Raw genomic sequence first — 24044 nt, 5'->3', positions numbered from 1 at the left:
CCTTGGCATAGGAAGACTCAGGAAAATATCAATTCCCCGGGAATATATAATCAACTGAAGCAAACACAGCAGTGACACAGATGTTACAATTATCTGGCAAAAACCTTCAAGTAGCTATTATAATAACGCTCCGAGCAGCAATCATGAGCACCACTGAAATCAAGGGAAAAGTAAACAGTCTCAGTCACGAAATACACGACATAAAGAAGAGCCAAATGGAGATTCTGGGACTGAAAAAATATACCCAACATTAAGAATTCTCCGACGGCTCTATAGCAGAATGGACAGGACAGCAGAAAGCAACCCATGAGCAAATCAACTTCTAGCTGGGGGCCTATTTATCACTATTTTTTCATGTGTCTTCTCTCTACTTAAATTAACTATTTCAGCATCATAAACCACAACACAATTTAGTGGCTTGAACGAGAACCAATGTATTATTTCTCCCAGCTCTGTGGGAGGGCTGGGCAGTTTCTCGGTTGGTCTTGCCTAGACTCATTCATGTTCCTGCATTCAGCTGGAGGGCTGGTTGGACAGGAAGGTCCAGGCTGACCTCAGTGATTGGCCTGGCAGTTGGTGTTGGCTATTGACTGGACTGCCTCACTCCTCCAAGTGACCTCCCAACCCCCAGCAGGCTAGACAGGGCTTCTTCACAGTATGGTGGTCTCAGGGTTCCACCAGGGTGAGCCCAGAAGCCACAAGACTCATGAAGGCCTAGGCTCTGAAACTCACACAACGTCACCTCTATCATATTCTGTTGATCAAAGTACATCCCAAGGATTGCACAGAGATAAGGGATAAAAAACTAAACTATCTCTTCATGAAAGGAGCAGCTGTACGACTTTGCAAATGGGTGTGGATGCAGGGATTGGGATCCTTATTTCAATGTTCTACCACATTCCTCCTGGGGAATTCATGCTGCAAATCTCAAAGGCCACGGGTCTACAATTACTATGGCAGTAGAAGAGACTGTGAGGCCCAGAGAAATCTAGTGTTTGCCTAAGACCACAGAGCTACTTAAATGGGAAAATATGAAACTAGACTCCATGACTGCTGATTCACTGACCAGTGATCCTGTTTCTGAGATGAGCTGTACAGTATCTTGAACACTTTGGCTGTTTAACAGGTAGGAAAATAAGGGACAACACTTGCACAGAGTGTTAGCAATCGTTCACCATTCAGATCCATTTTGTGAAGGAAATAAATGCAGGCACTTGTGGAGTCCATGAAAAAAAAAAACTGAAGTGACACAATAAGGGCTATTCATTATGTAGCAATACAGCTCCTAACCTGTCCTGTGCACCAAAACATAGTGCATTTAGTCTCTTGAGTTCCTGGCTCTCAAAACTTAATTTCTTTACTGAGGTAAAATTCACATAACATAAAATTAACCATCAACCATTTTAAAGGGTACAATGCAGCGGGTTTTGGTACATTTACTATGTTATGCAACTATAACCTCTGTCGAGACATTTTCATCACCCCAAAAGGCAAGCCTGTACCCACCAAGTCGCCCTCCCCCAGCCCCTGGGAACCACTAATCTGCCTTCTCGCTATGGATTTCTATTCTAGATGTTTCCTATAAATGGAATCATATGTGCTTTTGTAGCTGCTTCTTTCACTGCATATGTTCATGGTTCATCCACACTGCAGCGTGCATCAGCATTACGTTCTTTATATGAATAATATCAATAGAAACAACATTCATAATATTCCATCGAATGGATATACCACATTTTGTTTATCTCTTTGTCAGTTGATGGGCGTGTGGAAAGCTCCCACGTGTTGGCTACTGTGAATAGTGCTGTCACGAACATTCACGTACAAATAGTCACCTCGATACCTGCTTTTAATTCTTTCAGTTAGTTAGTATACAGTCAGAAGTGGAATTTCTGGGTCGTGTGGTAATTCTATCAAAGCTGAATGCTCAGTCTAGTTTCTGACAAGGCTTCTTAAAACGGTTTGAGATTAATAACCTGCTGCCACCATTACCTTATCTCTAAAGTCAGTGTGGTTCTGGAGGATGGCTCTGTGGTAAGTGGCTGTCCTCACAAAATCTTGCATCATGTTCTGCTGCTGGGAAAGGCAGCCATAAAACTGTAAGGGAGAGAGAAGGACAGGGAGGGTAAACACGCCATGAGGCAGGACCTTCACGGGTACTTGGCTCTTACAGCCACCTGGGTCAAGGCGTGCTTGGTCCAACACAGCGGGGGGGCCAAGGCTCTGAGACACCCGGGACCTGTCCACACTGGCCCCATGTGTAAGGCCCACAACTCTAAGGAGACCTCAGAACTTTGATCCATACAGCGGATTCAGACCTAGATCTTGACCAGATTGGTGCCCAGGGTCCCCCCTCCCAAAGCAGAGGCTGAGAGAGCACAGATCAAGAATAACAGAGGTAAGTGAGAGAGAAAGGGGCCAGGGCCAAAAGGGACGGCCCTGATGAGTCCCATCAGCCTAGAGAGAAAGATGGGCCTTGGATAGAAATCCCAGGAGAGGGTGGGGTCGGGTAGAAGGCAGTGACGGTGGTGATCCTGAGGCAAGCCGGTTGGGTGAGGTGGTACGTATAAAACCATGAGCATTGACAGTGAGTAATAAATATCATCATTGTAATGGCTACAATTTGGTAGAGTTTTCTATGTGCCAGCCACCATGCTAAGTGTTTCACATACATCCTCTAATCAAATTAAATCACCACAACAATCAGATGAAGTATGTTCCTCAGCTGAGGAAACTGAGCCTCAGGAAGATGCAGCAACTTGCCCAAGTCCTGACAACTCGCTAAGTGACAGAGACAAGATCCCAATCCGGGTGATGCTGTTGCTGTTCGTCAGAGGACCACACATTAAAAACCGCCTCACTCTCGGGACTTCCCTGGCGGTCCAGTGGTTAAGACTCCCCGCTTGCAAGGCAGGGAGCATGCATTCGGATCCCTGGTCGGGGAACTAAGATCCCACATGCCGCACAGCGCGGCAGAAGAAAAGAAAACACCGCTGCACGCTCCTCTCCACCCACCGCCTCGCCCAGGTATATTCACAGGTGTGTGTCACTCTGAAACGACTCAGCTCCACCTGGGACCGCTCCCCTGACCTGGAAGTACTGTACGGCAGACGCCTCTTCTGTCCGCTGGCTGAACACTGAGTGTTCCTTTTCCTCACGCCGGCATCTTTTCAAGGTATTTGAAAATGCGCTGAATTCTGCAAGGAGAAGAAAGCAGATCCATTTCTACCTCTTGGAAACCACGGCACTCACCACTGCACTCTTCACAAAATTCCACCTGAGAAGCCACTAGAAGATGAAAACAGTGTGCTCACCTCTGGACACACGCATGATAAGGAACGGCAAGGTGGGAATGGGTACTGCTCTGAGGTGTGACACCCTTATTTACACTTGTCAGACATATTTGCATTCAGAAATGTCAAGTTTGAGACCATACTGGAACACAGGCAGAGTCTGGGCTCACTGAATTCTCCTGGTAAGGTGCTAACAAAGTTCATAGGCTTATTCTCAGTATGTGCTCTGAGGAAGGTGATGGTTGATGATAAGAAAAATAAAATATATGTGAACACAAAATATATATGTATATAAGTGGGTATATATATAAAATCTCATTCTATCATTATAGTGACAAGTCTTCTTTGTTTTCATATTTAGTATTCCCTAAGTGTATAGAGAAAAGGTAAAAGAACTGGGGATATGTGTATACAAGGGAATGCCTTCTACTGTGTGAGGAAAAAAATACAGAAGTGAAGGCTCAAAGAATTCCAGAAGTGATATTACTGATAACACAGCATGCACAGTGGTCAAATTCTGTGACTTCCGCCTTCGAAATGTCTCTCAAAGTCCTGCCCAGTGGTCGTCGCTGCCTGGGGTCTCTCCTCTCTACTGCTGGTGCTGTGACCGGGTCTCTCTCCTACAGCCCACGTGGGATCCCTAAAGCCCCACCCAGTCTGGATTCACCATGAGCTCCAGTCCCTCACGTCTGTCCGCCCCTGGGTGCACGCCCTCCTTGCCCCCATTTCCCGCACACATAAGACCTGCACTATACCCTTACGCGCCCACCGTGCTGCTGAAGCGCTTACACATTCCCAGGTCAACGTGGGCCTGGCCTGGCTTCTTGACTTTGAAACCCCTGTCCGTCTCTTCTGTTTGGATTACCTTCTGACATGAAACTCCTATTCATTCTCCAAGATTCAGTTCAATGAGCATTTCTTCACTGCTGTGTTCTACAACACCCATAGGCAGAATGAACTGCTACAACACAGGGGGCCTCAACACTTGGCTACAAACCAGAATTCTTCTCTAGAAAGAATTTTTTAATGTAGACGTTGGACTCTCCACCTATACTGAGAAATTCAATGCTCTGGTAGTGGGGAGAAGGCATCTCTGTTTTTTTCAAAAGCCTGCAGTTAGTTTTCATGTGTAGCTAGGGACCAGAACCTGTGTTCTCATCTCATGCTCTCAGCTTACCATCTTATTTCATATTTTACCCAATTTCTCAATTTTTAAAGTGTCCATCTCTCTATATATATCAAACTCTTTCAGGGCATGGTTTGGGGGCACGGTGTCAAGCCTTATTTATCTCTAGTCTTCAGAACATCGTGCTAACATAACAGCCACCCAGTAACAGGCTGAAAATGTGAATTCAATAAATTTGGGGAAATGATAAATGAACTTGCTGAAATTGTTTCAATTCATCTGTCAATAGATGAATGGATTAAGAAGATATGATATATATATATATGAATATCATTCAGCCACGAGAAAAATGGAAATCCTGCCACTTGCAACACAATGGACGGACCTTGATGGTATCATGCTAAGTGAAATAAGCCAGAAAGAGGAAGACAAATACTATATGATATCACTTATATTTGGAAACTTTTTTTTAAAAAGGTCAAACTTATAGAAACAGACAGTAGAAAAGTGGTTGCCAGGAGCTAAGGGGTGGGGAAAATAGGGAGAGGTTGGTAAAGGGGTACAAACTTTCAACTATAAAATGAATAAGGCCTGAGGATCTAATGTATAACGTGGTGACTACAGTTGTTAACATGTATTAATATAATTGAAAATTTTTTTTTGGCTGCATTGGGTCTCTGTTGCTGTGCGCAGCCTTTCTCTAGTTGCAGCAAACAGGGGCTACTCTTCGTCGAGATGTGCGGGCTTCTCACTGCAGTGGCTTCTCTTGTTGCAGAGCACGAGCTCTAGGCGCACGGGCTTCAGTAGTTGCAGCACGCAAGCTCAGTAGTTGTGGCACGGGGGCCCTAGAGTGCGCGAGCTTCAGTAGTTGTGTCGCACGGGCTCCGTAGTTGTGGCTCACAGGCTCTAGAGCACAGAGTCAGTAGCTGTGGCACATGGGCTTCGTTGCTCCATGGCATGTGGGATCTTCCCACACCAGGGATCGAACCTGTGTCCCTTGCACTGGCAGGCAAATTCTTAACCACTGCGCCACCAGGGAAGTCCCTATATAATTGAACTTTGCTAACAGAGAACTTAAATGTTCTCAACAAAAAAAAGAATAATAAAGTAAAATAAAATACAATAAATTCTCGGATATACTGAAAAACAAAGATGATACTGGATACTATTTACCCAGCTCTACTCTCCTGGCACCTCTCCAATTCCCTCTGAGTTCTCAGAGATTGCCAGCAGTGGTTTGTGTTACCCCTCTGTGAGTTGTGTCCTGGGCATCTCAGTTGTTTGAGCTTTCAAAGCCTATGGTAAACTCACTTGTCCAATAAATAGTCTTTTGAATATTCTCTACAGTTTCAAGTCTCTATCCTTTGGGGGAAATTGTACCTTTAATACAGCCAAAAGTAATGGCTGCCTAATTTAGTGAATAGGATGTGTGGTGAGTTGCAAAGTACCATTTTGGGTTCAAAAGCAAAATTTTGATCAAGTAATAAGGATAGTCTGCTTGTGCACCTCACCAATTGTCTTCAAAGGAAAAGGTGAAAGAGAAGCTCCAAAGAAGTTTTGTGTTACACCAGCATTCATGCAATACATAAATAGCCTTCCAAAATCAATACTAATTTGGACGTATTGGCTCTGTGTTTGCTATTTTTAAAAAATCCAATTGTATTACATTATACACACTATAATCACCACTCTGTAATCCTGGCACAGGGACCACATTTGATAAACCAAAAATCAGGGTCTCTAGTTGGACCAGTTTGGGATGTATTTATGGGATTTAGCAAGTTAGAAGTCAGATATTGGCATGTCCAGGAATCAGCATCAATTAACTCTTGACGATTGTGAATTCTGTCACAACGGCTGCCCAGAGAATGTTCTCTTCATAAGTCACCCATACCTTTATTTTAATACTTAAATTACTGCGTGTAAATAAAAGAAATGTCTGTGTTTCCACCTGATGTATAAAGATAGAAAAAAAATCACATTTTAAAAAGGAAAAGAAATTTCATTGTTTATTTCTCCCCTTTCCTCAGTCTCCAGAAGGACGGACTCTGGTAGCCACTAAAGACACTGTCTTAGTCCGTTTGGGTTGCTATAACAGAGTGGCACAGACAGAGTGACTTATAAATAACAGAAATTTATTTTGATTATAAATTTCTTTTGATTATAAATGAACTGTTCAGTTCACTCATTTATAATCAGTAGGAGAGACTGTCTAGATGTTGGGGCAGCTCTATGATTTGGGTCTGTAACATGTAATAACTGAATTCAGTACCCTAGTTTTATGTTAAACTATCAGGATTTTCTTGATAAAAGTTAATCCCCCTGCCTCCCCAGCCTACCTGTATTTCTCTTAATGACTTCTGGGTCCTGAGCTCCCTGTGCAGCCTGAAGAAGGTATTGCAGTCAGAACCATGTATTGATGATAATACATGGTAGCAATAAAAGTTGTCCTTAAAAACTGTTCTGGAGGCTGGAAGTCTGAGATCAGGGTGCCAGCATGGTCAGGTTCTGGTGAGGGTTCTCTTCTGAGATGCAGACTGCGGACTTGTGTCTGTGTCCTCACGTGGTGGAAGGAGCAAAGGAGCTCCCTGGGGTCTCTTTTGTAAGGATGCTAATCTCATTCACGAGGGCTCCACCCTTATGATCTAATCAGTTCCCACCTATACCTGAGACTGCTATGCATTTCTCTGGAAACACACACAGAATATATCTCTATAGGAAATTTCCTGAAATTCAATTTGCATGTATCCAACTTTGGGAGCAGGAATGAAGAAGGTATGGAAACTTTTTTATGTGAATATTATGTTCCTCCTCATTAAAAAAAGAAGAAAAGAACAGTAATACTGACATTTAGGAGTTCAGACGGTGAATAGATTTTGACTTAAATTGCATCATAACCAAAGATAATTGATTCCGCCAGTGATACCTAACTAGAACTTTTTGATTAATTAAACTTTCACTGCCAACTGGGCCCAAATACTTAAGTTCACACACCTCTGATTAGGGAATAAATAGGAGAAAATAAACCCTTGATTCTAAGGACCATGAAACCAGGAGAAGCAGGATTGAATGGGGGCACGTGGTCAGTTTTGTTCCCTTTTTTGTATACTGACTATAGGAAAATAGATACCTTTGACTTCCTCCCCAGTAAAAAGACCTTAACCTGGCAAATTTGAGCTGATGGACTAGAGAGAATTAAGATGGGCTATTTGTAAATCACTCAAGATCGTCCAAAAGCAGCTCTGCAATAACGTCTACAGTTTGACTTTTTAAAAAAAATCCATACCATGATTATCATATTGTCAATTGTGGATTTTCCAGTATAATTTGGGGACATGTGGCCAGAACAGCTGAGGCAGCCAGACAGGTATTACCCTTTCCTGGCACAGAAAGATGCTACATCTTGGTAAATAAACTCTGTACGGCAAGCACCACAGACAGTATCACTTGTAAATAGTAGCTATTTAAGAGAAGCAAGCAAACAAAAACAGATCCCTTCAATCTGGTCTTTTAGGAGTAACAGAACAGAAAGGAAAGGCTGTGTCTGAGTAGTCTTTAACTGATCCTTGAGTATAACTACATGCTAAAATTGAAAGTAATGGTTTGTCAAGAAAGAACCTAAGTCAAGTCTGAGAATCAAAGTGGAATAGTTAGAATCATGGCTGAGGCATGGAACTGTCATGTCCTTGGTTAATATCTATATGATAGAGAAAATTACATCTATGTATTGTGCTGAGAAATGACAAAACACGATGGCTTACAGCCAGAGCAGTTACAATGCCAGTTCCACCAGGCCATTCTCTTCAGAAACAGTGCGGATAAACACGTCCTTTGAAAGGAGTTCCCATTTTACTCATAATCCATGCTGTGTCCGAGGTACTTGGCTTTTACTGGCAATTGAGTGTGTTTCCCCATCCTTATCTACTCTGCCCTCGGACCCCTGGGAAATACCCCACAGGGATCTCCTTATTCCAGAGCAGTGGTTCGGAGCCATATCCTCCCACCTTTTCTGCTCTAAGCAGTTAAAGGAGACAATGTGCAAATGTGAATACCATTTAATTTTTTTTTTTTTTTTTTTTTGCGGTACGTGGGCCTCTCACTGCTGTGGCCTCTCCCGTCGTGGAGCACAGGCTCCGGACGTGCAGACCCAAGAGGCCACGGCTCATGGGCCCAGCCGCTCCACGGCACGTGGGATCTTCCCGGACCGGGGCACAAACCCATGTCCCCTGCATCGGCAGGCGGACTCTCAACCACTGCGCCACCAGGGAAGCCCATCCATTTAAATTTTATTATGTTCTCTACAGCTGGCCTTTCTTTACTCTCCTCTGGGAGTCATCCTGGCTCTACAGAATTAATGGCATCTTTCAAACAAATGGTGCCTGCAGATCAAAAGTCAAGGGAAAAAAAAAAAAAAGAACTCCTTGCTAAAATGTTTTCCAAAGGCATAATCACCTGCTGGATTTAAAGATCCCTTCACTCCTCTTACCAAAAGTCTCTCCCTCTAGTTTGGAGAACTGAAGAAGAGAAGATGGGTTACTATTACTGCATCTTATTTTGGAACGTCCAGTGAGCATTACCATAGACAATGTCTGTCCCGCCCGAAAAATCACACCTAGTCTCCAATGTGATGGTAGTTAGAGGGTAGAGCCTTTGGGAAGTGATGAGACATAAAGTAGATTCTCTGAGTGCCCACCATAGATAGCATTACTATAAGACACTGGAGGTTTCTATTGTACACATGAGAAAACTAGAAAAACGGACAGCTTCCCCAAACTTCAAGCTAGTGCTTTTGCCTCCTCTTTAAAATAAATTTGTTAGCATTTCTTAAAAGCAACTGCCAATCAACCTCTCTTAAAATAAATATGTTTATAAGCTCTAAGAAATCAAATGTATTTATTTGGCTTTGCTCTCCTCTCAAAGCCTTACAATTAGCAACCAAACCTGTAATTCATAACCTATGTAATACTTAACTAAAATTATTTTTGTACAAACAAAACATTAATACAAAGCACTGGGAAGGGCTATTTGGGAGTATTCTCTGTATATCTGTCATATCTCTAAATATTAAGAATCTTATGCAAAATAACTGGATTACAAATCTTACCAAATGTCAGAGGCAATCTATATGCATGTCTTTAACCAATTTAAACACTTTCTGAGATGACCAGCAGTGACCAAGACATTAGTAAAATAGTGAGCTTCACCATTTATGAAAGTAAGGACAGTTTGCTCATTTGTCTCATTTGTCTGAATATTGAGCCAGCTGCCTGATCCCTGGGGGATCCTAGCACACTTGCCCTGACACTCCACCCATCAGCAAGGCAAGACCAAGATCTGAGAACTGTGTGGTTTCCAATAAGCAGAAGGATCAGGGGTCAGCCTTGGACAGAGGGATAAGTCACTAAGCCAAAGCAGGAACAAAATTCTAAGGAAAGGATACCAGTGAAAACTCTTTTGTTGGCAAGAGGTGGAAATTCAAGCTTAAACCCAGCTTTTGCTCCCAGAGCACACTGCTGTGTGAAAGGCTACTACAAAGCAACTGATCTAACATTTCTGGTCCTATAACATGCTGAATCCCTGACTCTGGGACAGCTACCAGCTCTATTTTCCTGTCCATACTCCCTAAGAGTTTCCGGCCCTGCTCATAACTCCTGATGTTCTGTTTGCACCATTAGATCCTATATCTTATCCAGCAGATTAGTTAAGAATGAGCTGCTGACTAACGGGTCACTCAGCCTGGACCAAAAGACCCAGGTACTAGTAAACAGGATAGGCTCTGGGGCTCCAAAGAGGAGTGATCCTGCATCTTGGTTTACCTGGGACATTCCAATTTATGTCTGCCATCCTGGACAGATTACTGATCGCATTCCCTCTCACACTCAAAGGGTCCTGGCTGGGATGATAAATCACTAAATCACCCTGGCTACAAGATGATGTAGTCTTAGGGGAGGTAGCCAGGCAGGGTCAAGTACAAGAGGAATAGGCAGTTGAGAGAGATGACGACACAGAAAGATGCAGATGGGGAAGACCACACAGATAATACCTGTTTCCCCACATGGTTTCAGGATACTCTGTTTCTCTGTCTTAAATGTCATGAGACATTTCCTTATGACATTTGTTCTGAGCTACTCTATATAGGTAGCCTTGACTAGAACAGAAATCTCCCACTTCACAAGAATTTTTTTTGTTTTTTGTTTTTGCTTACTCATTGCCAGTTGACTCAGGTTTAAGAGTTTTTTTGGTTTGGGTTTGGTTTGGTTTTCGCTTTTACTAACAATTTTATATATTTTTATGTTGTACTCATTTCAAGTGTTTTTTTTTTTTTAATCTACACCATACTTTTCTCTACCTTAGAAGTGAATCAGTCTCTTTGCAATTGGGCTCATTTCTACCATTATTTTTGAACCAATTTCAGTGAAGACCCTCCCATATGTGCACTACTTAGGATCAAGACTGAATTCCACAAAACTACCTAGTCATTTGAAGGTCAACAGACTTGCAGAAAGACAAATGGTACCTCAGTTCACTAAGTGAGGCCAGAATGCACCTTCTGGAGCATTTAGCATACATTCAACAGAGGGACTAATTTATTTATGCGGCTGCCCAAGCCATTATTCAATTAGTTCTCATGGCTTCCCAAGGCCTCTGCATGCCTCCCAGCAAGCAAAGCAGCACAGGTGAACACCAAACAGGTGGCATCAGGCACGTTTCCAACTTGATTAGATTTACACAGTTTTTAAAATGATGTTTAACAACTTAGACCAACATTTTTACAGCTGCCTATGCCATACTCCCTACATTCCCAAAACGGTTAACTTGAGGTAAGCATTACTGTAACCCAACATGAAACTTAAAAATCTGAAATAGCAGAGACTGTACCTTCAGTACGTAATGTTTGGGGCACTTCACTTTGCCAAGTGAAAACTTAGCATAATAACTAGGTACAAAAATCTCTCTGGGCCTTCTCTTTATATATTATCTGTAGACAAATGAGCCATAAATACCCATAAACTCGGCTGAGAAATTCTGTACCTGTTGCAAGGCAAAGGAAAGAAAGGACTTTATACCTGGCAGACTTGAAATTTCAAGTTACGTTAAAAACAAACAAACAAACAAACAAACTTTCAGATGACAAGTAGCACCTTTTGGTTTTGCAATACAACTTTTAAGATCTAGCTCTCTTTCCACTCAAATATGGATTTAACAGTAATACCACATACAATACTTATAGGAAATTAATCTTGTCTTCATTTATAGAAAGCAAAATGCACCTACCATAGTTTTCCCAATGACATGAACCTATAACTGGTTAAAAGCATGGATGTGCATGTGTCGTCTTAGCTCAATCTCTTTGCTTTTCTCTTGTTTCCTCTTTCACATTTATACAGCTGGTCCACTGTGTGCAAAATGACTGAGCAGAGGCTAAATCCAGCCTACAGGCTTTTTTTTTTTTTTCCTTTGGTAGGTCTGTTGTTTCCACGTGACATCACTTGAGTTCCATTCAAATTGGGAGCCTGACAGTACCCGATTGCATCCAGGATTTAAGAAGTAGTTTAGTATGGCTCCTAGTTGTGCTGGATTTTTAGGCAGACTGACTTTGAGGTTCACCAATTCAACCAGCATTATGGGACACCCACTGTGTACTGAGTACTGGAAAATTGAGGGCATGTTGGGTGTAACTTCATAAACATTTTATTCACATCACCAAATTTTCTAGCATTTTCAGTGAAGTACAAAGGAAAATCAAACAATGTCTCGCTCCCTGAATAACAAGCCTCAGAGAATTTCTAGAGCACAAGTCATATCAGGCAAAGTTGTGTGTCTGTGCGTGTGTTTTAATAGAATTGCTAAAGAAGTCAAAAAGGGAATCCAATACATGTAACTCACATAGCTTGTAGTAATATACTGAAACAGGGTCTCATGACATTTTACTTTGAAACTGGATTAAACTTGGCTACAGAATGAGCACTGTCCCATTGAGTGACCACACAGAGAGGGCCAGGGAGCACTGCAGAGCTATCAGCTCTCCTGCATCACCTTAGGAGGCGGTAGTTGGTAGTGTGCCTCAAGTACCAGGAGAAAGGTCTTCCTTTTTCTTTATTTTTATTTTTTTTATTGGAGTATAATTGCTTTACAATGGTGCGTTAGTTTCTGCTTCACAACAAAATGAATCAGTTATATATATACATATGTTCCCATATCTCTTCCCGCTTGCGTCTCCCTCCCTCCCACCCTCCCTATCCCACCCCTCCAGGTGGTCACAAAGCACCGAGCTGATCTCCCTGTGCTATACGGCTGCTTCCCACTAGCTATCTATTTTACATTTGGTAGTGTATATATGTCCATGCCTCTCTCTCACTTTGTCACAGCTTACCCTTGCCCCTCCCCATATCCTCAAGTCCATTCTCTAGTAAGTCTGTGTCTTTATTCCTGTTTTACCCCTAGGTTCTTCATGACATTTTTTTTTCTTAAATTCCATATATATGTGTTAGCATACAGTATTTGTCTCTCTCTTTCTGACTTACTTCACTCTGTATGACAGACTCTAGGTCTATCCACCTCATTACAAATAGCTCAATTTTGTTTCTTTTTATGGCTGAGTAATATTCCATTGTATATATGTGCCACATCTTCTTTATCCATTCATCCGATGATGGACACTTAGGTTGTTTCCATCTCCGGGCTATTGTAAATAGAGCTGCAATGAACATTTTGGTACATGACTCTTTTTGAATTATGGTTTTCTCAGGGTATATGCCCAGTAGTGGGATTGCTGGGTCATATGGTAGTTTTTTAAGGAACCTCCATACTGTTCTCCACAGTGGCTGTATCAATTTACATTCCCACCAACAGTGCAAGAGGGTTCCCTTATCTCCACACCCTCTCCAGCATTTATTGTTTCTAGATTTTTTGATGATGGCCATTCTGACTGGTGTGAGATGATATCTCATTGTAGTTTTGATTTGCATTTCTCTAATGATTAGTGATGTTGAGCATTCTTTCATGTGCTTTTTGGCAGTCTGTATATCTTCTTTGGAGAAATGTCTATTTAGGTCTTCTGCCCATTTTTGGATTGGGTTGTTTGTTTGTTATTGAGCTGCATGAGCTGCTTGTAAATTGTGGAGATTAATCCTTTGTCAGTTGCTTCATTTGCAAATATTTTCTCCCATTCTGAAGGTTGTCTTTTGGTCTTGTTTATGGTTTCCTTTGCTGTGCAAAAGCTTTGAAGTTTCATTAGGTCCCATTTGTTTATTTTTCTTTCCATTTCTCTAGGAGGTGGGTCAAAAAGGACCTTGCTGTGATTCATGTCATAGAGTGTCCTGCCTATGTTTTCCTCTAAGAGTTTGATAGTGTCTGGCCTTACATTTAGGTCTTTAATCCATTTTGAGCTTATTTTTGTGTATGGTGTTAGGGAGTGATCTAATCTCATGCTTTTACTTGTAGCTGTCCAGTTTTCCCAGCACCACTTATTGAAGAGGCCCTACAGGCATTTTTAAACCTGGTCATCATATGTCTTAAAAATCAGAAAAATAAATCTCACAAGAAATGTGAATTTCTGGCTAAAACTGCACAGCATGAAATCCCTGGGTCTGACTCGCTCTGTGGCAACAATCACATGAGGGAAGTAGCTGCTGCCACCTTTTGAATGAATACGAGATTTCCAGTTCACCACAGCTGCCACCATTCTTTCTTATTTGCAACCAGCTCACTTCATGCATTTCCATGACCTGCCTGGGCTCTGTAGGCATTTGAGTCTGTGATCCCATATCCCCAGGGGTCCATTGCAAAACTCAGTGGACAGCAAGTCTGCAACTTAAAATATCAACTACTTCCCTTCAATTTCTAAGCAGCATGAAATCACTGAAGCTAAGGAAAATGATAGCCAAACACACTTTATCATGCTATCTTTTCAATCAATCGTTAGTTGCATTTTAGGCTTACAGAAGACGTTGCTGAGTTTCTCCACAATGATTTTATTTGGCTGTTTTGTATAGACACTCATTAGGGCAGGTTCAAACTCTAACTCTAGAGCTATTAGGTAAGTTCTGGTGAAATGATCACTATCATTCCCAAACAAACTATTCTCATATGAATATGGTACTGCTGACTGACCTATAGTGTGATTTCACCTGTGAAGATGAACTTTCATTAGACCATCCACCTCCCCCAACCTTCCCCTGTAATTAGATATGATCAAGGAGATTCAAGAGTGTGACACCCACAGCTGAAGAGCAATTCCACTCAGGATGCCCACAGCATGCACTGCGTTATCATCATCCCCTAACAAACTGATCCAACCATTTACTTTCATGACAAAGGGCTAGGGGATTTATTAACAGTTGAATGAATGCTTCCTGGTTGACATCCATCTATACTTTCCTCATATGGAATGGTGGATAACATCGACCATTTTAATTTTCCAAAGTCAGGAAAATTAAATCCAGGAATACTGGTTATCATTCAATGTTTTCATAACTACAATCAGCAGTTCTTTTTATATGTAGGGTTTATCTGAAACTTTAACTGCATCCTAGCTCTAGAATGAGCACTGAGTTTAGAACCCTTGATACTCTGAAAAATGTTCCAAATCTTATTAGGAGCCCGCTCGAGAAAACTTTTCTTCAGAGTGAAATGCCAAGGGAAACTTGGCCTGACATTCTGCCCACCTACCACTGATCTGCCCCTTATGGACACTGGGAATCTTGTAAGTCAACAGCACTTCCTCTTTTGCTTGGGTGCCAGGATGCTCAGAGCCAAAATCATGGGTTGGCAGTAATTACAGTACCCATGATTTATGGGTCCTATAATATGTAGGTTTGTGTTTTAATTTCCTCTTGGCTTCAGTCTTTCTATATTTTCCCTGATCTTAAAATTTATCTATTTGTATTTTATTATATAAAAGTGTGAGGAAACTTCTCAGTAGAAAAAAGTGGGAGATGGATGGATGATGGATAGAAAAATTGACCTATTGTTCTCATCATTACTATACGAAGATTTAACAAAGACTGGTTGTTAAATCATTCTGTAATTTTCTGCCTCACTTTCCATACAATAACCCACCCTGCTCTGAACAGCAAATGCAAGGACTTTGGAAGCAACAGCGTTGGTCCCATATGCTAAAAGCAGATGGGATCTGCACTGTCTTCACAGTAGCAGCTGCCCAGGAACCAAAGTAAAGAGGAGGAGGCTGGGGGAAAGAGCACGAGGGGAGAGAAACACAAAAGCGCAATCAGGAGCAGAGAAGAGAGATACTTCCTGCTACCAGTCTCAGCCACGGTTAAAAAGCAAGCACACATTCATGAACTGCTCCATTTGATAATGTTTGCACATTTACGGTGTCACTTAATTCAATTCCCACTGCCAAGAGGTATTCTGATCGCCACTGTGCACATGGAGAGGGAAAGACACAGTTTGTTCTGAGTAAAAATTAGCAAGGCCAATGTTCCTTCCAATACCACTATCTGCATTCCAGAAAGTGGGAAACTCTAAAATGTAGAAAGTCCATGTTCTACACTGGAAGAAGCTGTCTATGTACTGAATGAAGATGGCTGGGAAAATAAGGAACAAAAACAAAAAGTAAGATGTAACATATCAATGTAACATTAATAACAGGGAAATGACTTCCGCTGCAGCCAGAGAGACTGGCTAAACAGGGAAATCCTTTTGACTCCAAGTGTTACAAAATCATGACAGCAAAGGGTTCTCTGTGTGTAACTGCAGAATTTCCTTATTTGGAGATGTTACTTTCAACATCTAGTTATTTATTATTCTAGGTTGGCAAAATTTTGCCAAAAATTTATTTAAAATACTCTAGCTGATCTCTCACTTTTAAAAAAATGTTTCTTGACTTTTTTAATAGTGAAGGGTGTAAACAATGTCACTGTCCATCTAGCGGAGGAATGAGTAGGCAAAGTGTGCTATATTAATATGATGGAATACCATGCAGCCATTAAAAGGACTAAAGTAGATATATATGTCAATAAACACAGATTTCAAAAATAGGGCTGAATATTAAAGCAAGTTGCAGAATGATTGTAAGATATAAGATCCTTTTATAACTTAAAACAAAGTCAATACTATGTATCAGGGGTTGGCAAACTTTTTCTGCAAAAGACAAATAGTAAATAATTTAGACTTTGAAAAGTCATATACGCCATCTGTCACATATTATTCTTTTTTGTTGTTGTCTTTGGACTTGAGGACACAGAGAGCGGGAAGGGTAAGCTGGGATGAAGTGAGAGAGTGGCATGGACATATATACACTACCAAATGTAAAATAGATAGCTGGTGGGAAGCAGCTGCATAGCACAGGGAGATCAGCTCAGTGCTTTGTGACCACCTAGAGGGGTGGGATAGGGAGGGTGGGAGGGAGACGCAAGAGGGAGAGGATATGTTTACACATAGCAGATTCACTTTGTTATACAGCACAAACTAACACAACTTTGTAAAGCAATTATAATCCAATACAGATATTTAAAAAAATCTCACTGTCCTTTTAAATCAGGTAACTATCAATATACATGGTATGAATATCAAGTTTAGAGTGATATCAGCATCATAGCTGAGTAAGACGTCTTTTGTTCCTGTCCAACCCCCCCTTCCTAACAATAACAATTTGGTATCCATCCATGGACAAAAGTGCCTTTGTGGGAGCTGTGGGATCCAGCACCATACACCAAGAAACCCAGGAGAAGTCTCACCCACCCATGTGTTGGGTAATAGGTATGCAGATCTTGGTCCCAGCGGTGGACCCTGAGTGGCCCATGAACTGGCTCCAGCCCCTCCTAGCCATGGTCTGGGAGGCCCTGGAAAACACTGTCTTAGATAATCACCCATGGACAAGAGATCTTTTGTGGAAGTCCAGGTTTCCAACAGATAAGTGCCAGCACACCACTGAAGCAAAACAAAAAGGGGATTTGGACACAATGGAGAGGGTAAGAGGAACATTTTGACATTACTCAAACTACCCCTCACCCAAGGCAGTAAAGCTCAGGGCCAAGAGAGATCCTGCTTGTGACTTCTACCACGGTGAAAAACGAGAGTGTGTAAGTGCCCAGCTTCTGCAGCTGTGCAGGATGCTGCCAAAGACGCTCACTTCTCTTTTGCCCCATCCACAGGACTGAATGGTAAGCAGCATGTACTGGGGATGAGGGGAGACTGGGAGACGAGCAGACAGGATTCTCAGAGGGCATGAAATGAACAAGAATCCTATTAACTGCATCGTGAACTCCACCAAGAAGCTCACCAATGAGCTGCTGGGGACACCTCACCTGTGGATCTCCCCAACGGGCCCATGGGCATCCCCAATGCTCTGTGTGCCTTACCCACACACATATCTACCCTGTGGCCAGCTCTCTATGCAAGCTCCCAAGAGCGTCAGTGACAGCAAGCTTTGACAAATAGCTAGTGAGAACGTACAGAAAGCTAGCCCAAATCTGCAGGCCAGGGAGAACCCATAAACTTAAGCTTTAGCACCACCTTTGCGGAAACAAAGGGAGACTATCAGCACTCAGCCTGGGGCATTGCAGGATCAAGAGAAGACATCCAAACTTAAGAATTCTGTCACAAGAGGGAGTAAGAAACGTGGAGCAGATGTATCCATAGAAGGTCTGAGAGCCTCAGAATCCTTAGCAGGGCTGATGGAAGGTATTGCTGTCCCAGTTAGTAAGGACTGGAGGAAGTGGTGCTACTTCAGATGTGAAGACAGCAAAACAAATTTCAAAGAACATGAAAAATCAAGGAAACAAGACATCACCAAAAGACCATAATAGTCTTCTAGTAACCAATCAAAAAGACATGGAGATCTGTGATTTATCCAGTAAATGATTTGAAATAGCTGGTCTATGGAAACTGGATAGCTATAAGAAAACACAAAAAGACAATTCAACAAAATCAGGAAAAGTTTTTTCTGCATGAACAAAATGAGAAACAAATCGTAAAAAAGAATCAAACAGAAAACTCTGGAACTGAAGAATACAATGAACTAAATTTTAAAATGCAACAGAGAACATCAATAGCAGAATGGATCAAGCAGAAGAAAGAAGTTGTGAGGTAGAAGACAGGACCTTTGAAATTATCCAGTCAGAGAAGAATAAAGAAAAAAGAATGAAAAACAGTGAACAAAGCATATGTGACCTATGGGACATCATAAAAGAAACAACTTAAAAATTACTGGAGTTCCAGAGGAAAAGGGGGTGTGTGCAAAAAGCTTGCTTAAAAAAATAATGGCTGAGAATTTCAAAAATCTGCACAGAAATTTGGGTATCTAAGTTCATGAAGTTAGGTCACCAAATAAACTCAAAGAGATTCTGCCCGACACACATTATAATAAAACTGTCAAAGACCGAAGACAAAGAGAGAATTTTAAAAGCAGGAAGAGAAAAGAAGCTTGTAACTTGCAAGGGAACCCCCATTAGAGTATCAGGAAATTTCTCACCAGAAACCTTACAGGCCAGGAGACAGTGGGATGATGTATTCAAAGTGATGAAAGAGAAAACTGCCAACGAAGAATATCTTATCTGGCAAAGGCATCTTTCGGAAATGAAGGAGAGTTAAAGACTACCAGATAAACGAAAGCTAAGGGAGTTCATCACCACTAGACCTCCCTTACAAGAAATGCTGAAAGGATTTCTTTCAGATGAAGTGAAAGGACACTATTAGTAACATAAAAACATTGAAAATATGCAACACACTGGTAAAGGTAAGTATATAGTCAAATTCAGAATACTGTCATACTGTAACATGGTGTGTTACCCACTTAATTCCAGTATAAGGGTTAAAGGACAAGAGTATTAAAAATAACTATAGCTAAAATAATTTGTTAATAAATACACTATATAAAAAAGAGGTAAATTGAGACATCAAAACTAAAACAGGGGTGGGGTGTATAAAAGGGTACAGTTTTTGTGTTATTGAAATTATTGTAAGTGTAAAATAGACTGTTATATTTATAAGATGTTTTGTGTAAGCCTCACAGTAAGCACAAAGCAATAACCTATAGTATATTCACAAAAGATAAAGGCAATCAACATTTACCACTGTGGAAAATTACCAATTCAAAAAGGCAGGCATCGAGAGCAGAGAAAAAAGAACAAGGGAATTTGTTCAGCAAGAAAATAATAAAGACGGCATTAGTCAAGTCCTTACCTATCTATCAATGATTACTCTATCAATAATTATTCTAAATGTAATTGGATTAATTTCTGCACTCAAAAGGCATAGAGTAGCTGGATGGATAAAAATAACAAGACCCAACTATATGCTCCTTACAAGACACTCACTTCAGCTTTCAGGAATCACAAAGGCTCCAATCCAAGTGAAGGGACAGAAAAAGATATTCCATGCAAATGGAAACCAAAAGAGAGCAGTGGTAGCTATACAGTGGACCCCTAAGCAACACAGGGTTTAAGGCTGCCAACCCGCCATGCTGTTGAAAATCCACATATAACTACAGTCAGCCCTCCACATCTGTGGTTCCACATCCATGGATTCAACCAACTGTGGATCACGTGGTAATGCAGTATGTATTTACTGAAAAAAAATCTGTATATAAAGAGACCCACACAGTTCAAACCTAGTACTGTTTAAGGGTCAACTGTACTTACATCAGAAAAAAATGGACTTTAAGCCAAAAACTGTAAAAACTGAAAAACAAGGTGATTATATAATGATAGAGGGGTCAATCAATCAAGAAGATATAACAATCATAAATATACATGCACTCAACATTGGAGCACCTAAATCTATTAAACAAATACTAGCAGATCTGAAGGGAAAAATAGACAACAATACAATAATAGTACAGAACTTCAGTACCCCACTATCAACAGTGAATAAACCAACCAGACAAACAACAAGGAAACATTGGACCTGAACTATACTTTAGACCAAATGAACATAACAGATTTATATAGAACATTCCATCCAATAGCAGAAGAATACACATTCTTCCCAAATGCACAGAGAACATTCTCCAGGATAGATCATACGATAGGTCACAAAACAAGTCCTAGCAAATTTACCAGTATCAAAACAAATCATACAAGTATCTTTTCTGACAACAGCAGTATGAAACTAGAAATCAATAACAGGAGGAAGGCTGGAATATTCACAAATACATGGAAATTAAACAATATACTCCTGACTAACTTATGAGTCAAAAAAGAAATTTAAAAATATATAAGACAAATGAAAATGGAAATACAACATACCAAAACCTATGGGAAGCAGCAGAAGTAGTTCTAAGAGGGAAGTTTATAATAATAAACAACTACAGAGAGAAAAAGGAAGGATCTCAAATAAACAACCTAACTTTATACCTCAAGAAACTAGAAAAGGAAGAAGAAAATAAGCCCAAAGTTAGCAGAGGGAAGGAAATAACAAAGATCAGAGCAGATTCAAATAAAAATAGAGACCAGCAAAACATTAGAATACAACAAAACAAAGAGGTATTTTTTAAAAAGATAAATATAATTGGCAAAACTTTACACTATCTTTAAAAAAAAGAAGACTCAATTATTTCAGAAATGAAAGAGGGGACATTACAACTAAGACCACAGAAATACAAATGATTAAAGATACTACAATTAACAATTACACGTCAACAAACTGGATACCCTGGAAGAAATGGATATATTTCTAGAAACATACAAACTACCAAACTGAATCACGAAGAATTAGAAAATGTGAGCAGAGCTACAATGAATAAGGAGACTGAATCAGTAATAAAAGAAAAACTTCCCAACAAAGAAAAGACCAGGGTCCAACAGTTTCCCTGATGAATTCTATCAAACATTTAAAGAATTAATGTCTGTCCTTCTCAAATTCTTCCAAAATATTGAAGAAGAGGAAATACTCTTAAACTTATTTTATGAGGCTAGTATTACCCTGATACCAAGTCAGATAAGGATACTACAAAAAAAAAACAAAACAAACAACAACAAAATAACTATAGGCCAGGGCTTCCCTGGTGGCGCAGTGGTTGGGAGTCCGCCTGCTGATGCAGGGGACACGGGTTTGTGCCCCGGTCTGGGAAGATCCCACATGCCACAGAGCGGCTAGGCCCGTGAGCCATGGCCGCTAAGCCTGCGTGTCTGGAGCCTGTGCTCCGCAACAGGAGAGGCCAAAACAGTGAGAGGCCTGCGTACCGCAAAAAAAAAAACCCAAAAAAAACTATAGGCCATTATCCTTGATGAATATAAATGTAAAAATTTTCAACACTTTATTACCAAATGGAATTCAACAGCACATTAAAAACATTTATCCCTTTTAATTAAAAGGAATGTACCTCAAAATAGGAAAGGCTATATATGACAAGCCCACAGATAACATCATACTCAATGGTGAAAGGTTGAACGCTTTTCCTCTAAGATCATAAACAAGATGAAGGGTGCCCACTCTTACCAATCCTATTCAACATAGTACTGTAAATCCTAGCCAGAACAATTATAAGAAAAAGAAAGGAAGTAAGGAAAGAAGAAAGAAGGAAAGAAAGAAAAGGCATACAAATTATAAAGGAAAAAGTAAAACTGTCTTTGTGTTCAGATATGACCATATATAAAGAAAATCCTAGATTCCACCAAAACACTGTTAGAACTAAGCAACAAATTCAGTAAATTTGCAGGATACAAAATCAACATACAGAAATCAGTTGCATTTCTATACACTTACTAACAATGGAATATCTGAAAAAGAAATTTTAAAATACCACATTTATTTACAATAGCATTAGAAACAAAAAACTTAAGAATAAATTTAACCAAGGAGGTAAAAGATCTATACACTGAAAACAATAATACATTGATGAAAGAAACTGAAGATGACACAAATAAATGGAAACATATATGTTCATCATTCAGAAGAATTAATATTGTTAAAATGTTGATATTACCCAAACTGATCTGCAGATTCAGTGCAATCTCTATCAAGATTCTAATTGCATTTTTCATGGAAATAGAACAATCCTAAAATGTGTATGGCACCATACAAGACCCTGAATAGCCAAGGCAATCCTGAGAATGAAGAAAAAGCCAGAGGCATCACACTTCCTGATATCAAATATACTGCAAAGCTATTTTAACCAAAACAATATGGTACTGGCATAAAAATATACACACAGATATATGGAATAGAATTGAGAGCCCCAAAATAAACTCTCACATATATGGTGAACTAATATTTGTCAGGGGAGCTAAGAATACTCAATGAGTAAATGATAATCTCTTCAAAAAATGGTGTTGGGAAAACTAGATAACCACACGCAGAAGAATGTGACTGGACAGCACTTACTAAAATTAAGTCGAAATGGATTATAGACTTAAACATAAGAACTGAAACCATAAAAGTGCTAGAAGAAAACAAGAAAGAAACTCCTTGATATTGGTCTTGGTCATGATTTGTTGGATATGACACCAAAAGCAAAACTAAACAAGTGGGACTACATCAAAAAGCTTCTGCACAGAAAAGAAACAATCAACAAATGAAAAGATAATCTATGTAATCGGAGAAAATACTTGCAAATCCTCTATCTGATACAGGATTAATAAACAAAATATATAAGGAACTCATACAAATCAACAGCAGAAAAACAATCTGATTAAAAAATGAGCAGAGGACCTGAAAAGATATTTTTCCAAAGATGACATCCAGATGGCCAACAGATACATGAAAAGATGCTCAACATCCTAATTATCAGGGAAATGCAAATCAAAACCCGAATGAGATATCTCCTTACATGTGCTAGAATGGCTATCATCAAAAAGACAAGAGACTGCAAGTGTTGGAGAAGAAGTGGAGAAAAGGAAGCCCTCGTGCACTGTTGGTGGGAATGTAAATTGGTACAGCCATTACGAAAAACAGTATGGAAGTTCCTCAAAAAATTAAAAATAGAACTACCATACGATCCAGCAATCCTACTTCTGGGGATATATCCCAAGGACATGAAATTACTATCTCTAAGAGTTTATCTGCATTCCCATGTTCACTGCAGCATTATTCATAACAGCCAAAATACGAAAACAACCTAAATGTCCGTCTACACATGAATGGATAAAAAAGATGTGGCATATATATTCAACGGAATATCATTCAGCCATGAGAAAGAAGGAAATCCTGGCATTTATGACAACATGGACATACCTTAAGGGCATTATGGCAAGTAAAATAAGTCAAACAGAGAAAGACAAATACTGTATATCACTTATATGTGGATTCTATAAAAGCCGAACTCATAGAAACAGAGTAGAATGGTGGTTATGAGGGGTTTGGTGCGAGGGAAACGGAGAGATGCTGTTAAAAGGTACAAACTTCCAGTTATAAGTGCTGGAGATCTAATGTACAGTATGGTGATTATAGTTCATAATACTGTATTATATACTTGAAACTGCTAAGACAGTAGACCTTAACTGTGCTCACCACAAAAAATCAATGGTAATTAGTTGAGGTGATGGAGGTGTTGACTAACCCTACTGAGGTCATCATTTCACAATATATAAGTGTATCAAATCAACACACTGTACACCTTAAACTTACACAATGATATATGTCAACTATATCTCAATAAAGCTAGAAAAAAGCATCAAGTTTATAAAATATTACACTTTAAAATTGTTTCCTGTCTTGTCTAC

General features: G+C 40.2%; 1 protein-coding gene across 1 annotated transcript in view; it reads right to left on the bottom strand.

Moving 5' to 3' along the window:
* The window catches only part of LOC101318339 (histone-arginine methyltransferase CARM1-like), a 257249-nt gene that overhangs the window by 94649 nt on the left and 138556 nt on the right, over positions 1-24044 (bottom strand). Inside the window, exons 3-4 of the mRNA XM_019934772.3 lie at positions 3091-3197; positions 1993-2097 (exon numbers count right to left, since the gene is read on the bottom strand). Coding sequence (XP_019790331.3) covers positions 1993-2097; positions 3091-3197 — 212 coding nt within the window. The remainder of the gene's footprint in view (positions 1-1992; positions 2098-3090; positions 3198-24044) is intronic.

Source organism: Tursiops truncatus, chromosome 6 (genome assembly GCF_011762595.2).
Source record: "Tursiops truncatus isolate mTurTru1 chromosome 6, mTurTru1.mat.Y, whole genome shotgun sequence".
NCBI lineage: Eukaryota > Metazoa > Chordata > Mammalia > Artiodactyla > Delphinidae > Tursiops > Tursiops truncatus.
The sequence above is the reverse complement of the archived record's forward strand: the minus strand, read 5'-3'. Positions and strand labels throughout refer to the sequence as shown.